Below are 16,767 nucleotides of genomic sequence, written 5' to 3' on the forward strand. Positions count from 1 at the left end.
AGATATATTCTGTTCCAATAAGCGAGCTTTCCCTAGAGCAGGGAACCCCCTCAATGAACAGCGCCACCTATAGTGTGCTACGGAGAAACTCAACTTGAATATGATTATAGGCACGGAGTGTAACATGTTGCGGCCCGCGCTAGTCATATAACTGCGCCATCAGCTGATAAAAACTTGTATACTTTGAATAGCCATACCGAGCTACGACAGGACTGAACGAAGAATTCAGCATTAGCCAAGATGTGGTCTGCATAGCGGTATCAATCATTTCAAGGCGTCCCAGTGGAGCACTCGCATTTTTTAGCTGATATTACTAGAGCCTCTTTTACTGCCATATTGTGAACACCTATCTTCTACGTATTATCAGCTCCTGACTTAATTTAGAGCGTCAGTCAGCTCGCATACTGTTGTTTGCATGTTACAGGACGATACTTTTCTTAACCTAGCTAAGAACAGGTAGGCAGAAATTGAAAAACGGTAAATTAGAAAAGAGAGAGGGCCAATAAGTGCAAGAGACAGGCATTATGAAACGCAAAGGATCGCGCGGGAACCACTCGCGCATCAACTTCGACTAGTTATCGATTAGGTCGGTAAGGTCTCGCACTCGGCCTCATTTCAGCTCAGGCAAAGTTTCTACTTGCGTGACACCTCCGTCTGGTCAATGCGTTCGCATTTCACTGCTATTTCGAGTTAGTCGCTAAATGGCCGTTAGACTGCTTGTTAGTTCAGTGATTGGAGGATGTGACAAGGGACAGCTCACCGCGGCAAAGATACGCTTGCCGACCTTTTACTACGATGGATTGCAGTGTTCATCAGCGAACAGGAAAGGTCATCATACAGGTATACGAAAGAATGAACTATCAAACGTCTCCTAGCTAGGCGGCGCTTTCCACGTAAGTACGCCTGTTTTAGAACGGATCTGCCGCTTATTTAGCGCACCCTTGCGCAATGATGGCCTATGTATCGCTGCCGCCATCATCACAGCCGAGCTCGTCACATCTGAAGCTCAAGTTCCCGCTACAACTTGTCACTTCTGCATGTGCAAACAGATGTTGTGTATGGAAGCCATTAAAAAAAAAGGTGAGATGTAATAACAAACTGAAGAGACAAAAACTCTGTCCGTATGAATAGATACAACAACATGAACGGCTGTGGAGAAAGGCGGAGTCCATCGAGTAGGTTTTTCTTAGTCGATCTGCTTTTCAAACTTACATGTAGAGATAGTAAGTTCAAACTTGTTTTAGCTTCGCAACAGATACCTTAAATTATCGAAAGGATAACGCTAAGCGACACATCATTCTGCAAATCTCTCAGTTACTCTACTAATTACAATACTGAACAGGCCAAAACCTTATTGCCGTGATAATCTGCCCTTATTCTGATTGACCCACTTCACGTCGAGTAAAGGTAAAGTAACGCCTTCCCACAATGCAAGGTATGCTACAGCAGAATTATATCACTCAGGCTTTGTTTGGATTGTGTAAATTCCACTTGGATTTTGCTTTTCGGTCCAACTTGGTCCACAACGCTGTTACGTTATAAGTGTATAGTCCCATAGATATTTCGCAAGAATTTCCGTGATGTTTATGCATGCGAGTATATAATAATTTTTTGACCGTCCGCTCGCGAGCAGACGTCTACCTGCTCTTCTTTACTTTTATACCGGCCGGAACTCTGACTAGATTTAATGTGAGACAACATTTACTTTCACAGATGGTTGACACTTTGCATATAAGAATAGGCCAATAAAGATTCCTTTACTCAAATACTCATACTTCAAAAGATATGTGTATATCGATGATACGAGCTCATCCAGGCTTTAGGGTCTCATCAGTACTGTTGAAGGAAGGCTAAACCCACCATCCTTTGTGAAATCTTAAAAAGGATCTCTGTGTCAGTGATTCGTTTTCATGTGAACGTTTAAGGTAATCGAACGTCAAATAACCAAGTAAAAGGATAACTTGCCACATGGCCATAATGATGATGAATGGCTCCCATTGATCACTAAGTTCGGTACGAAGTTTCGATAACCTATATTTCCGAACGTCTGTCGCTACACTAGAGACTTCTAGAAAGTTTCAGAAAAATGAAACTAGGAGGTCGAAGCCGACATATATCTATGTAGATAGAATAACGACCCTACAAACAGGAATCAGTGCGCCTGTTAATGTGGTCTTGCGACGCGGAAGCCGCGTTGTCGGTCATCTGAAGCAACGGTGACACTCCATATACCATCAATTTTTCGTAATAACTATAGAGCTGACAGTGTTGCATGAACGTTTACTGTAAAAGATATGAACCTGCCGGGCCGTAACAACCAAGCACGGAACGGACGCGTTTGAGAAGATGTTGCACGAAGTGACCCAGTTGAGCAGGCACGCTTGGGTGGATGCACGACGACGAACCATTCGAGAGAAAGATTTCGAATTGATTGTATTTTGACGATGGCATAATAATGACAACATGAGAAATAGCCACTCTTCCCTTTTTGCCATTCTATCTAACCGGTATACTCATAAGCCCGATTCGTCTGCTACTAAAGACACGAGATAGCTGGGAAATTCTAGTTAGAAATATTCGAAATTTTCTACATGCATTAGGGCGAACAACATTGTAGAAGGAGTTTTTTTTTGAAAATTGCACGACGCCGACTAGCGAGTATTCTAGAGCCGTACCTTAAAAAGCCCACGTCATTATGTCTCGCTATCGATCGAACAATGAAAAATGGAAAAATTAAAAAAGAATGAGCATAATCAGAGATGGGCTCAAATATGTGTTAATCTATTGGCACCGATAACAGGACGGTAATTCCTATAATACTAATGATAAATCAAAGGCTATTGTAGGCTTAAGAGGCACAGCTTTTTAGATATTGCACGATTTTTGTCCAGATATCCAAGACATATCCAAGATTCAGCGCACGAAGCATGCACGAAATATTCTTCGACTGAATGCGAAAGCGCTACTTACGCCCTAACCTATAAATTCCAATGAACATTGGCAACGTCTTGAAAATTTCCAGTTGTCAAAGGAAGGAAAATCCATAAAGTCAATATGTTACAGTGTCAAGACATAATATGCTGTGTCGGTCAGTCGCCATATGACTCTGTTGTGGATCTGATTTAGGGTATACACACTCCTTTACGCTTTACAGACGTATGTTTGAGACAAACACTGCCCTTTTTCAAACGTACATACTGTTCACTGCATGATGAGTATTATGCTACGAGGCCGAGATCTCCTAGCGTGAGTCACCACTAAAAATAGCGTTACTCATTTTTACGTTCGAAATTTTGCAATTGAATTAGAAAAAATAATGCGTCCTTTTCCATCTTTGACGATATTTAGCCAGGACCGATAAGGATAACCAGTTGTCAATTGTTTACGAATAGAACAGTGGGTTTTTTCCAATTAGGGATCCAAATAGGATTCCAAAAAGAGGAATAGATTTGATAGTTACTCTCTTTCGGTACATCAATAACATTTTAAAATTTACCGCTAGTACCATAACGACGCTTCACTCAATCGATGTTCGCGTTTAGAAGAGTCTCTCTTACACTCACTACTGTATATTGATGCAATTAATAGTTACACAAAGATTTACCCAAACGCGGTTTTCAACGAAGTCAATAAATGTATCTAGAGATTGGGTCGTACCAGTAATTCACGAATCATTACATGAGTTTGTAGTGGCAGAAATTCACCTGTTTTGCATCCTGGATTTGTCTGGGTCGGTTCCGGGTGACCGAAATTTCTATCTTTGTGGGTCGGAACATCAAGATAAACAAGCACAGGATTGCTTTTTTGCGATGATTCAATCTGCTTATCATGCACTGGCCGTATATTGACTCTGACCATCTTTTTTGCGGTGTTCTATAGCAAGGGCCTGCTAGTGGGCCTGCGCAGTATGCGGGCACTAACCTCTAAGTGGCTAGATACGCTTACATTTGCGGACTGTCGGGCCGTAGTGAGCTATATAAGCATGTGCACACGTTTTCGTACCACGCTGACACCTAAAATGTGTCACACGAGGGTGGGTTTGTAGTTTCAACTAAAGGGACCTATGGGCCTATCGCTGATCCCACTATATATACGCCGAAATTTCTTGTTATCGTTAAAGAACGAATGTTACTTCTCGTTGTATTGTATATACAAACAGCTTGTATAAGCGTAGGGAACGATTCCTCAAAATAAATTTATACACGTAGTAATAAGTCCTAAATCTCTAGAATGACCCTACAGAAGTTCTGATTCTGGTATCGATTCTGTTTTGCCCGTGTAAGTCACTAATGCTTGGTGTTGAGTAGTACTACCATCAGAGTACAATTGACCTATTCTGGGTATGCCATACTGAAAACTGATTATGAACCCATGGAGGACGAAATAGCAATTAATGTAGCAATGCGTAAGTGACACTGTATCAATACGTATTGGCGTAAGGCCCCAGGTCTAAAAAAAACTGGGATTAAATTTAATGTTTGGTCTAACACTTATTTTCTGTGGTATAGCAATGCTTGAGACACGTCCAGCTAGTATTCCAACAAATTAGCACTAACTTGAAGAGAAATGCTTCTTGTGAGTGAACACTTAACAAATGCAGCTAACATGGTCGCCTGCTGGATATTTCAATCCAGTGTTTGCTTGAAGTATTCATCTTTGCTAAAGAATTGAGCTGATGCCTTTCTGGGAGTCACCCCCAGAGACAGAGGTAATCTGCACGGCCCATCTTCATGGAGGGGCGGTCGCGAGAAAATGCTGTTGCTACGTTACTAGCTTATTGGCCATCTCATCAGACATCGTTTAACGAGATTTACGGAAGCTTGCACACGTATGCCGACTAAACAGCACAGATTCCCCGCAGGACGCTCTACATCTACACCAAGTGACGTACTACTTCACGAGGTGCACCCTCCCTGTCGTCCACCAAACTAGACGCTTTACGCCGTGTTCGTGAATTTTAAGTGGGCACTTGATATAACGCCCTGAGACAAGATTTCAGCAGAGCGTTCCCTATGGGGAATTCTTCAAAATAAGCTACATCTGACAAAAGCGGTTCCATTAGAAAGCTCTGTAGACATAGGTGATGGAGTGACCTAACTCGAACTATTTGTCCAATCAACTGGCGTAGTACAAGGCGGCAGCCCATGTCCAGTGATTTTTTTCTGTTGCTAAATGATTTAACCCACTGTGTTTACCTTTAAACGCTTAGATAAAAACGTCGCTTTATGCCAACCATTTTATCATTTTTGGAAAAATCTGGTTTCATGTCCAGCAAACCCTCGTAGGGCTCTTGTTGCAGGGGGATGAGGCCAAATTGGCGGTTAACATGGAGGAGGCAGAGATCATGAGGCTCCGCCAAGAAGGCGCCTCGCTGCTACCGACACGGTCCGTATAGACAGAAGTACCCTAAGGTACTTTAGTGCGATTCTGAGCGGTGAACCGGTGAGCCCTTACAGGACACATTACAGGTAAAGCACCGGAGCGAGCACCGCTTTTAGTTCGGTGCCGTTGACGCTCGTTTAGGACCTTGCCTTCAGATCCTGCTGAAAATGTCACAGAACCGGCTTCCTTATCATGTTGGACTGCACAAGCCGATAAATGCCGTCATTGTTAACGCTCAAAATGAAGTCTTTCGCGCTAACCGTGGCGTAAAGCAAATTCATGAATCGTGCAAAAACCCATGTAAATCGCAGGTAATAGGAAGCTAAATTTAGAAAGCCGACGCCAGGGTGAGCACAGTGCCTACAACCCAGCTCTTCTCGGCATTCCGAAAATTTCCGGTGGCCTTAATGTTGTGGTCTAGATACACTGTTATCGTCTGAGTTGCATAAAATGTGGATTCTTTTTTGTTTTCAAATGCCGAATGACAAAGGCGATGGCGTTCAGTATTTTTTACAGGTGAGTCATATGGGTGTTGAAACCAAATCAGTGGAACATGAAACCGTTGAGGTGCCATAGACGAAATGGTACATTAGAGCTCCAACGATTTTCTCCGTCAACCGCTGTAATGTTCCATCTGCGTTACTTAGGCCGAATCACATGCGTTTCTGTGTTCTCCTGGGTTTCAGTTGTCTCGGTGTGCAGAATAGCGTCTTCTCCTTGTCCTTTAGGCGCATGCAGATCTGTTAATATCCGTTGATCATGTCTAGGATATAAAACAGCAGGCGCCGGCGAGAGTATCGATAGCGTCATCAATGCGGGGCCTGCTGTCAATGTTGAAACGTACTTTTCCGTTTTTTTTTTCATCACAACTGCTTAAAAGGACCCTTGTCTGGGTGAGGGCTCGCTGGTGCCCTTACGGAGCATAGTTCAAACCGAACACTGACACCAGTCGTGCCGCGTTCACACAACATTCATGTGTCACTTGCGCAGCTGCGCCCTTCGCAATGTGCCAATGGTATGTATGGGCCTGGCTAACCGAACCGAGGGGCAAAGAACGCTGCTCCACGTTTTGTCGCCCCAGGTGAGAGAAGTCATCACTCTGTGTCACTCGGAAAGGCTGACAAGACATGCTTGCATACGGAAGACGTTGTAACATGTTAAAAAGCTCTTTTTTGTCAGGGCCAAAAAATCGAAACCGAACTAAAATCCAGCACTGCACAACACGCTCTATCTGTTACCAGCACCAAAATATCCTTTCAAGAAGGTGAGATTGTATTTCAAGGGTATTTTTTTAGTTTCAGGCGGAAAAGTTTTCTAAATGTGGACATTAATGGATTATTACGCCCGTTTCGTCCAGCTTATATAGCCGCGCAATGCTTCTTCGGGGGCTTCGGCGCCGTCGTGACAAACAGCGCGACTTACTTCTCGGCGGGTCACAAACTACCTCAGATGAAATCACCTAATAATATAAGCCTATCCTATAAATAGATAAGCCTATCCGACAACCACAATGCAATCGGTTAGTTAGGACTTGGTTTCGTGGCGATAACGTATACAACTCGCCTCAGAAGTGGCCGTTGCGGATACCGTTTTCAGTCAATTCATCTACAAACGAAAGCTTGGGGAGATGCCATTTGAACTGCTGTTTGGCTGCAGGGCCGTACTCTTCCGAGAGCTTTGTAACTGTGGGGACGGCGGGAGGCGAGATCCCGCAAAACCACGGCAGAACGCGTACTGACAGCTCCGGAATCGAAAACGACACATGAAAATGCTACTCGGGTGGAAAAGTCTGACCTACGAAAGCTTAAGGACGGCATGAAGATACTGACAAATAGTGTCAGAAGTTCGCAAGAAGTTGCGGCCATCTTATGTAGGATCATTTATCGCCATGTGCCGAGTAGCCTCACACACGTATCAGGTTAGCATACTCCATGGCCGACGGTTGACAGCGAACGATAGGAATATAAGGTCGTATCTGGGAAAATATATTTCCATGGTGTGGTCGAATGTGCGCCGCAAGGATTAATAATATCATAATGTTTAGATATACGCGGCCCAGATGTGTATATATCAGACTGTGAGATATCGTATAAATCATAGTCTGCCAGTAGCAATTTGGTCAAGGACTAAGCCGTTGGTCGGAGATTGACAATATGTCTGCTGACAACTAAGACCTGTGTACTCTAATTAGTAATTGTCTGTCGTTAGCACTCCGACCATATATATATATATATATATGTGTGTGTGCAAGGTTGTCAATACTATACGCATGTTCTTTATCGATGCTAGCAAACGTCGGATTGTTATTGACGGCACAGCTTTGGGCTTAAGGTCGAAAGGTTTTACGATTTGATTGAATAGATAGACAAAACAGGAATTTACGAGCTTTTCAAAACCTGGTCTTTTTTCATTAAATCGCTCAAAAGAAAAAGGGGGCCTGTTGTACTCGGAAGCAACAAAATCACCAGAATCATATTGGTTGAGAAACAACAACATTAGTTCTTAAACGATATCTGTAGATATAGTAACTTTGGTGCTTGACATACATTTTCTAACTTAAGCTACTTGTGTATAATCAGCAAACAAAAATACACAGCTGAAATATCAGCTTGTCGGTTGTCGAAATAGCGTAGGATCTCGAAAGTACGGGTTCGCCATGAAGAGGCGCATAGATCAAGGTCTGTTTATGACATTTTTCGTAAGCGTATCGTTTTCTATAAACGCTTGATGAAGTGTAGGCTGTACGACCGATTGTCTATTACTTTTTATCGGGATCCTGGTAACGTCGTTCCTATTCTAAATACCTTATTAGTAACACCCATTTATAGATTTGGCTACTCCATGGACATACTGATCTGTTATGTACAGAACGTATGAATAGCGTGAAACACGCATTGTTTGAAGCGGAATCTTAAACACTAGCTCTCAATGTCAAAAGATAAAGTTAGACGAGTGTCTGATCGATTTGTTTAACCAACATAGTTTTACAAGTCTCGGCAAGAGTACGTAAGTAGAATAAAAGAATAGTTGAATACAATAGTAAACATGAAAACGGAACACATGTAAATAATATTAAGAAAACGTTACCCCGTGCCATTCCTCCCTATTCAGAGCGTATATAGAGACTCCACTGTACACTCGGATGAAGTTCTTTTTCTAACATCCAAATATTTCTTGCAAGCTCTTCATTCAAACGGCCTTCTTCCCCAGAACGAGTTCTTCAGAATGAAATGGAGGATCCGCCGAACTGTCGTAGATAACATATCTCTCCTATAAAGAAAGACGTTTGTCGAACTAAACAATGCCGATCATGTACTAACGTAAAAGCTGACTATCGCTCCGAAAAGCAAAAAATATTGTTTGCTTTTTCAAGATTGATCGGACGAAATGGCGTGTTTTGGCAGTATCCAGACCTTTTTGGCCTTCAAAGATTTTTTGTTTGAAAGGGTTGAGCTTCCTCAAAATCGTAGTTGACTGTGCCGTGATGAAGATTGGCCTAGCCTGTAGTTCGGCCTTGAGAGCGTAGCGATGCTCACTTTAAAGGTATATCGCTGTGATGATGCATGAAAGCGCCTATTGAAAACAAGTTTTGGTTTTCTTTTGAGCAGTTGTGGCGTCCTTGCTCGTAAAAAGCGTTAGAGTTATGGAGGAGCAATGCCCCGTCTACCTGAATCAATGCACTTTATTATGACAGAGCACCACTCTGACTCTTGTAGCTTAATGTTGATTTCCAGCTTTTGCAACGCTGGTAGCACTTTACGTTTCACTTTTTTCTAACCGGAGATCAGTGTTCTGAGTGCAAGGTGGGAAAAAAGACTGGTACAGAACCTCTGAAGCAGTACCCTTTTGATTCGTCGTGACTGCGTATAGAACCGATACTCAAAAACCAGTAAAATACTGCTTCGTTCGGATAATAGAAAATTACATCTTTCCGAAAAAAACTCTAAAGACAACTTAACGTGTACTTTATAAGTATGCTGTTTTGTCAAACACCTTTCTCAGCCCTCTCAAGGCCCTTCGTCGAAGAAGTTCGTTGTATCGTGGGGAAAAAGTTGAACAAAATTGGCAAACAATTTCGCGGCACAGATTTTCCCAAAGGCCTATTTCAGCTACTTGCACAACTGAACGTAAGTTACTAAGCGAACTTAATCCAATCGTAGACAAACATGACAAACGCTTATTTTCCGCAGCACCGCTAGATCATTCATAATACGCCCACATTTTCCATTATCATTCCCACTGAGCGAAGGGTATGAGCTGTTCGAAAAAATCCAGTAGTGGGCTTATAATCCACGAAAGCGCGGACCACAATTACCAGTCATAACTAACAAATACATATTGAGCGTACTGCTTCGACGCTGCCGCAATTCTTAGAATGGCAATCATCTGCTTAACTAGGATAAGTCAACATCACAAACGCATACAATTGATCATATTGAACTTCTGCATTCTACGTATGGCGAAACACCGCTTCGGTGCTATCGATGACAACAGAGACAGTGCCTGATACGTATCTTTCTGAAATATCGTTAAACCTCAGAGGTCAGGCCCTGAATATGAGCAGAGAATATGAACGGGTAGCCTGCAGTCACTGTATTCATTGTTTGTGTGCCATAGAACAGTACAGAAGCGCTCTGTGTTCAGAGTGCGGCAAATGTTCAGTCGTTATAGAATAGCTGCGCTGATAGAAGAACAGTAGAATTGTGGCATTTATCGAGGTATCGATACAAGGACGAGCTTCAACAAACAGCTTAGTTTGCCAAAATAGGCTACTCTTGTTTGAATGTTTCGTTACAAATGCAATGACATCAAGGGTAGCAAGATCAATATATGGTTATGGAGCATTCGGGAAAATCTAGAGTGTAGAGATTGTTTAGTAAAAGTATCTTCCCATACTTGTCACAATACTGTTTGATCCTCATCGAGAAATATCAAATGGTTCGCTTAAATTTCCGATTTCAACCAAAAAAGACTGCTTTCGAAAGATCCCCGTTTCCCCCGAAAAATAACTTACACGAAAAGTACCTTAGGTTTAGCTGAGAGTTTCATCCAATACGTACTCCGCAAACGCAACTGATTCCGATTGTTCTTAAATATACGAGTAGTTTTTCCCACGGGTCATTGTTTGTTGTTTAAATGTTGCTGGACGTAAGAGGATAAAATCGGCCAGCTGGCAAATCGGAGAAACCCGGCCATACTCATGTCACTAACTGGTATCCTATTAAATAAGAAAAAAAAACTGTACCACTTATATTGGCTGACACTATTATACACTTGTTGACTGTTTGGTGTAAATAGAAATGACGCTATCTCGGACTTTGCGTACTCCGTGAAGTACTCACAGAATGTGCCATATACTAAGTTTCCTTCAAGATATACTCTTCAAGTCCAAAAATTGATAGAACTGCGGGTTGTGGCTAGCCTCCTTTCCCATGCGTAGCGTGATTCCAACGGATGCGTTTCATTTATAACGCGCGCAAGCTCTCCTGTAACTATGATGTGCCTTTTTTCTTCATAACCCTCATATGCCCTATCACATGTACCGGTTAATAAATGTGAGCCAAAGGAAGCAAAAAAAAGACTTCAGCTAAATGGCTAGTTGGCCAGCCGGCCTACCGTAACGCCCTTTCATTCTACTCCGTAATCCAGCCGTTGTAACAATCCTTGCACACCTACGTACACATGTACACACATCGAGAGGCCTCGGTTTGTTGTCAGTTCTCACCTGTCTGTAGGTGTCTTCTACAGTCGGAATATAGCTCTCTCGGAAGGTTCCTTGTACAAAGCGTAGGACAAGCGAACTTTTTCCCACGCCACCAGCTCCCAGCACGACAACTCGGTAGTCATTGCTTTGTTCGGGCATCTTAAGGAGCGACGTTGTTTTTCCGTCGTCTTTATTGTCTTTGTTGTTCTTGGAGGCGTCTTTGCCTCCGGTTCCTGCGAGGTCTTTTGACGGTGTCCCTTTAACCGCACCTCCCCCACCAGCTGGGGCCGGGGGCGCACTGCCCTTGGCACCGGCTGTCCCATCTTTCCCGCCACCCGCCACGGCGGCTGCCGCGCCCTTGTCGGCCTCCTTGCCACTGGTGGCGCTAGCCTCCTTTGGCATGACCCCTGTTACTTCAGCTCATCTGAAAACAAATGCGACATAACGCAACGACAACGAAAATGACAATCGTTATTGGAACGACAATAACGACTGCCGTAACGGTAATTATGATGCTTGCTATTGTAATGGTTTCGCTTACTATTCACTTTGCCTTTATTTAGAACACATGTAACTATTAAAAAACGAGCCTTCCACAAGGCTCGGAGGAGGACGCAGAGCGACGTAAAGCGTATACAGCGTCACCAAGTCGGTGTGACTTTCGACAAAGCTTGAGCAAATTCAAATCATCCTAGCCAAACTGGAACATCTTAATGGGCCTGTTTTCTTCCATGGCCAATAACGATTCTTATTTTTAGTGCTGTTGAAAGCTCATCATAAGATAAGACTAATTATGAAAGAAAAGTTAACCATTAAAAATTTCCAAACCCACGAGAGCAACCAGCCTGCGACTTCTGCGGTATCTGTCTCTTCAATCATACCTTCACTGAAAACTGAAAATCCAAAAAAAAGACACCCAGTAAACAAAAAAAAAAGAGAAAAGACTTCTAATGAGATAGTGAACATCAGCATAGAAAAGCCAAGTTTCCTCTGGCTATAATCTACATGGTGCCTTAGTAGGTGCCCGTAAATTTATGCAGGTATCTACAATGAATAACTTACTAAGAAGTACAAAATGGGTCGAGTAGCTCCACGTGAAGAACTATATAATACGTGGTTGAACTTATCACAGGATCGATAACTTTCATGCTTGGAAATGATGGTAGAATTTTATAAGTAAAGTTATTCAGTTACAGCAGAAAGTTAGTAAATCGAAGCAGCAGTAATAAAAAAAATCTACTGCCGGTAATGATGACAATCACAACTAATAATAACAACACGTTCTCTTTTCTAGACCCCCTGTTCTACTGGTGATTAGCAAGATTAACATAATTGAGCACGTAGACATTATATAGCTAATAGTAGCTTGGCTAAGTGAATACAACGCAACGCATCAATGCTTCCTAACGACTAATTTTTCCTTCATAATACAGAGTTTTTACAAAGACGAAATTAAAGTTGAACATGCTTTCCAAGTTTTTTCCACTACCGACTCTAGTTAGCTAATAAATTCCGCCGAGTCACGAGAATCTAATAGCTAAAAGTCCTATCGGTCGCTTTGTTCGCCTTCTCAACCCTGTCGGCAGTGAGATGCGATTCCATATTGTCTACCCTTTACCATCGAGACTTCAATACAAACGTACAATACGCTTCGATAATAGTATAAACTTCTAGTTTCATTAACTTAATGTGATCGACAGCCCACAGAGTCAGCTTAACATACGTGTACATGCCTACAGGGAAGGAGGGAACTGTATTTCGAGCCGGAATGAGGAAACGGGAGAAAAGCGGGTGGACGACGGCGTGCACTTTGACGCGGCAATATAATGACAATGCCATTCGAACCTTATGCCTTCTGAGGGACCAAAGCCAAAAAAAGATGCAATTGCGTAACATGGCGTAACTAAGTAGCGACAAGCCAGAGGTATTTAGTGGTGGAGTATCCTTCGCTGATAGCGCAGTATCGAACGTAGGGGTTGGAAGAATTTTTCGCGTCAAAGGGGTCATCGGATGGCAAAACAGGGAGATGGAAAAAGCCTATAAGGCATATTGGTGAGCGACCCTGTGACCCCGTCGTTTAGTGGAAAAGAAACTGCGAACAGCGACAACAGGCCGCTTTGCCGTTAGAGCTAAGCGTCGAAGTTATTCTTTTAGAAGGCTTCTTGTTGATGTAGCAGCAAATAGTAACGACAGCAGGCGTGTTCCAGGAAAAATCCTTCGAAAGAAGGGCATGACGACCAAAGAAATACAGATAGATGCGTCTCGGTGCAGATCAATTGATGTAGACTATAGGGTACTAAATCGTTTATAATTTAGTTTTTGTCCGCTTTGGTTAGTGTAATAACATTTGTTTAGTGAAAACTTTTTAGAGGTGACAGTAATTCGACATAAGTCGTAACCGAAAGAAATGCCCACGTGCGAAGTCCTCCAATTTAATCTAAAGTGAGACATGTTCGATTGAACCCGAATCTGTTAGCATTATTCTGTTACCCTGTATGATCGCTTTCATTATTCCGTTGCAGTTATTTGCCCTGTTTCAGCTTTGTCGTTGCGTTTCGTCGACGGTTCCAGCTTAGGTTATTTCATTTTCTTGTTGCTTTGGCAATTGACTGTATTGTTTGTGTTGTTTGCTTAATTTAGGCTAGTAAAACCAAGTTATCATATTATTACTTTTCTATGCCGTACGCTCATTGATATGATGCTGTCAGTACTTGGGCTGACGTGTTAGTCATTTGAGACTGTTCCAACAATTGTAGGTCAAACTGATCTAATAATTCACCATCTCATAGAAATCTCAAGTGGCTTGAAAAGCCAGAGTACAAGGTTAAGCTGCCAAGACGTAGCACTCGACGGAGCGGATTTTACAACTTTGTTCTGGAAAACCGAGGAAAAAAGTGGGAAAAAGACCCCGTGCGTGTCTTGCTTTTCTTATTATTACTATTCTGTAATATTCCTCTATGTTGTGCGGTGGGGCATGTCGATGGCGATGCTTGAGCTGGCGCTCTTTCTAGTCTCACCAAAGATTTAGTGGTCTAAACCAATGATGGTAAGCATTAATTATAACAATAAATTCTACGTAATGTACGATAGGCTTCTCCTGTTCGACAAAGCATCGACAGCCTTTGATCGATTAATGTGCGTCTGCGAGCCGGTTGTCTTCCAAACAGGACGTCTCAATACGTATAGCCTATATTGCCAAACGTAAACCTTCTCAAGTAACCAGTGAGTTGTCTCTTGAACAGGCCCAGATCTCAGCGTCAACTCGATATGCAAATCTGTTCCTGATTCAAGACAAACAACCTGGACATCCTGTTTAATAAACTGTGTACCGTCGTCCGATTTAGTGGCCTACACTAGAACTTTCATACTTAAACAGGATTCGATTTGTCTGATCACGAAAGCCAATTCGTACGTACTTTTGATGAATTTCCCCTGCTAATATTCGTCTTTATCCGCCGTCACTGATCTAGCTTAGTTTCAAAATTTTCATGACTCTCCTTAAATTTTCTGATTTGAAGATCAACGCTAACTATCGGAAGCATACCCTGTGAAGTTGACTTCATTCAGCTTTCGCTCGCGTGAATTACATCTTTTCAAATGGAAATGTTTGTTTACGAAAAGAGTTTCCTGCCGAAGTCCTCCTTTCGGAGCTGAATAGTCCTACGACTTCCCAGCTATCCAAAATGTCTATATATGCATAAGCGAAAAATCCGCATCCCTTTCTGCTTCTTGTTTAGCACACATGACATAGTCGACCTATAGAAGTATAAAGCTACATTATGCACGTGGCCCTTAAGTTGCGGAGTTTCTTTAAGGTTAACGCTATTTAAGCCCGACGCAGTGTTTCTGTCTAATGCTTCACTATGGACTTACACGCACTCAATTCCCACCGAGAAACCCACGCTTCGAAAATATTGAAAAAAATATATTAGCGGAGCTAGGTTCAGTTTACGTGAATTAGGCCCCCACGACGAGGAATTGTTCACGATGAACAGCTCAGCCACTGCCTTGAAAGTTTTTTCAGTTCTGACGTAAAGCATATTTCGACGAAAGAAACGGAGATGGTAGATTCTAGCCGTAGGAAACTCGACCTAAGGTCGTCTAGAGAGACGAAAAACAAGTTAAGCTTTCAACTTCTGAGTACTTTTTGAGATAGGCTACCCCATTATTCAAACTCTGTCCGCCGGAGTGTATGCTTCGTGCAATAGCACGGTGATCTTAATAATGATTAATCCATTTATTTTATTGCTGTGTCACAGAGCGCTTAAATGACCGTTCTCCTCTAGCCCCTATATATACATATACTGAAACCAGCACATCGCTTTTGCAGCGCACCTGCCAATCCACTTATTGACATTATTCGATCTAGTTTGATTAAATTAGATAACTCTATTAGTAGATATGCGAGGCTCATTTAAAGGTTCTTGTTGACCTACGAGCTGATAAGCCACTGTAACCATAGAAGAGATCTGTTAGATCCGCTCGCACGGACTTTAGACGTTTATTAGCCAGTGACAGACGCAGCATTATCTACTGGTTATGAATGTAGCACGCCTCTGCTTCATCCCCCAACGACGGCAGGCACAGCAGAAGCCGACTGGCCTTTGCCATTAATCCAGGAAGAAAGTACCAGTATGCTGAGAAGGACCGCTAACAGGAATGGACCCCGAGAGACACGAACGCTTTGTGGAGAGCCATAAAGACTGTCTTACTCCGTAGATTCTTTCGTCCCGCCATATTCTGGCAACCGCGACATCAGCAGCAGCAGCAGCAGCATCGCCATCAACGACAGCAGTAGGTACAAACTGTATTGAGTACGGGACGATGCAGCATTATTTCATGTTATACTACGGTATAGGCGTAGCAGCAGTTATATGAAAACTACTGAACTAGGCTAAGCAAGATATCGCTGTTCCTATAATAAGGCTACGATAGCTAACTTAATTTGAAGCCTTTCTACTAACACTATCCCTCTCTTTTTTTGTCCTACAAAGCTCAACAGTCAACGATGACACGTTTTCGTCTTGGACGCGTTTCTTTCGATTACCCATTCAGTGTTGGCGCCATCGTTTCGCGTTCGAGTTTCGGTTATGAAACAAGCGCGATTGTTGCTTGTGAGAACCGCGTTGAAAAGCAGAGATTAGAAGAATGTTAATAGAAAGACTTCCGTGCAATGGAACCAGAAGTATCCCTACCTGTGCTAACGTTTCATCAGCAACCACATCAGTAGTGACGGGAAAAGCAGTTTCTCTTACAAATATATGTTCATACCTTTGAAAATGGTGTGCAAACGATTCAGATGCGTCTATTGTTTACAATAGATTTTCCCTCAGTGTACTACAATATGTCATCGAGTTAATATAGCCCAATTGCACAGTGTAGTTAATTAATCAATACGTTAGTTAACCACTGCTAGTTCCCCACTTAACGCCATGCACCTTGAGCTGCGACAGCGGCTACGATTGGCGTTTGTTTCTTTACACATACACTTTATTAGCTGATTTCCACGAACAATGTGCACCTTTGCGTGCCCTAACCAGACGTGGAGCCAGGGACTCCGAAGTTCCCGGCGCAAACTTCACTGCGCACGCCACTGACTGGCTAACTTTTGGATCCGCTTTCTACAGACGGTTGTTATTACTAATCGTTGTCAGTGAAACCGATCGACACTTTTCATGCTG

General features: G+C 42.6%; 1 protein-coding gene and 1 long non-coding RNA gene across 4 annotated transcripts in view; one reads left to right on the forward strand and one right to left on the reverse strand.

Annotated features, from left to right (window-relative positions):
• LOC111269512 (GTP-binding protein Di-Ras2) overlaps positions 1 to 16,767 on the reverse strand; it is a 31,684-nt gene that overhangs the window by 14,269 nt on the left and 648 nt on the right. Inside the window, exon 2 of the mRNA XM_022849167.2 lies at positions 11,108 to 11,510. Within this exon, the coding sequence (XP_022704902.1) occupies positions 11,108 to 11,488 (381 nt within the window). The 5' untranslated portion in view covers positions 11,489 to 11,510. The remainder of the gene's footprint in view (positions 1 to 11,107; positions 11,511 to 16,767) is intronic.
• On the forward strand, positions 337 to 16,384 carry LOC111269514 (uncharacterized). 3 transcript variants are annotated; one of them, XR_002685799.2, is made up of 4 exons: positions 337 to 1,080; positions 1,343 to 1,407; positions 15,636 to 15,880; positions 16,081 to 16,384. It is a non-coding gene; the product is annotated as an uncharacterized LOC111269514 (long non-coding RNA). The 3 variants fall into 3 exon arrangements; XR_002685798.2 differs by lacking the exon at positions 1,343 to 1,407; XR_002685800.2 differs by lacking the exons at positions 337 to 1,080; positions 1,343 to 1,407 and adding an exon at positions 14,054 to 14,132.

This window comes from Varroa jacobsoni, unplaced genomic scaffold, assembly GCF_002532875.2.
Source record: "Varroa jacobsoni isolate VJ856 unplaced genomic scaffold, vjacob_1.0 scaffold_1391, whole genome shotgun sequence".
Lineage (NCBI taxonomy): Eukaryota > Metazoa > Arthropoda > Arachnida > Mesostigmata > Varroidae > Varroa > Varroa jacobsoni.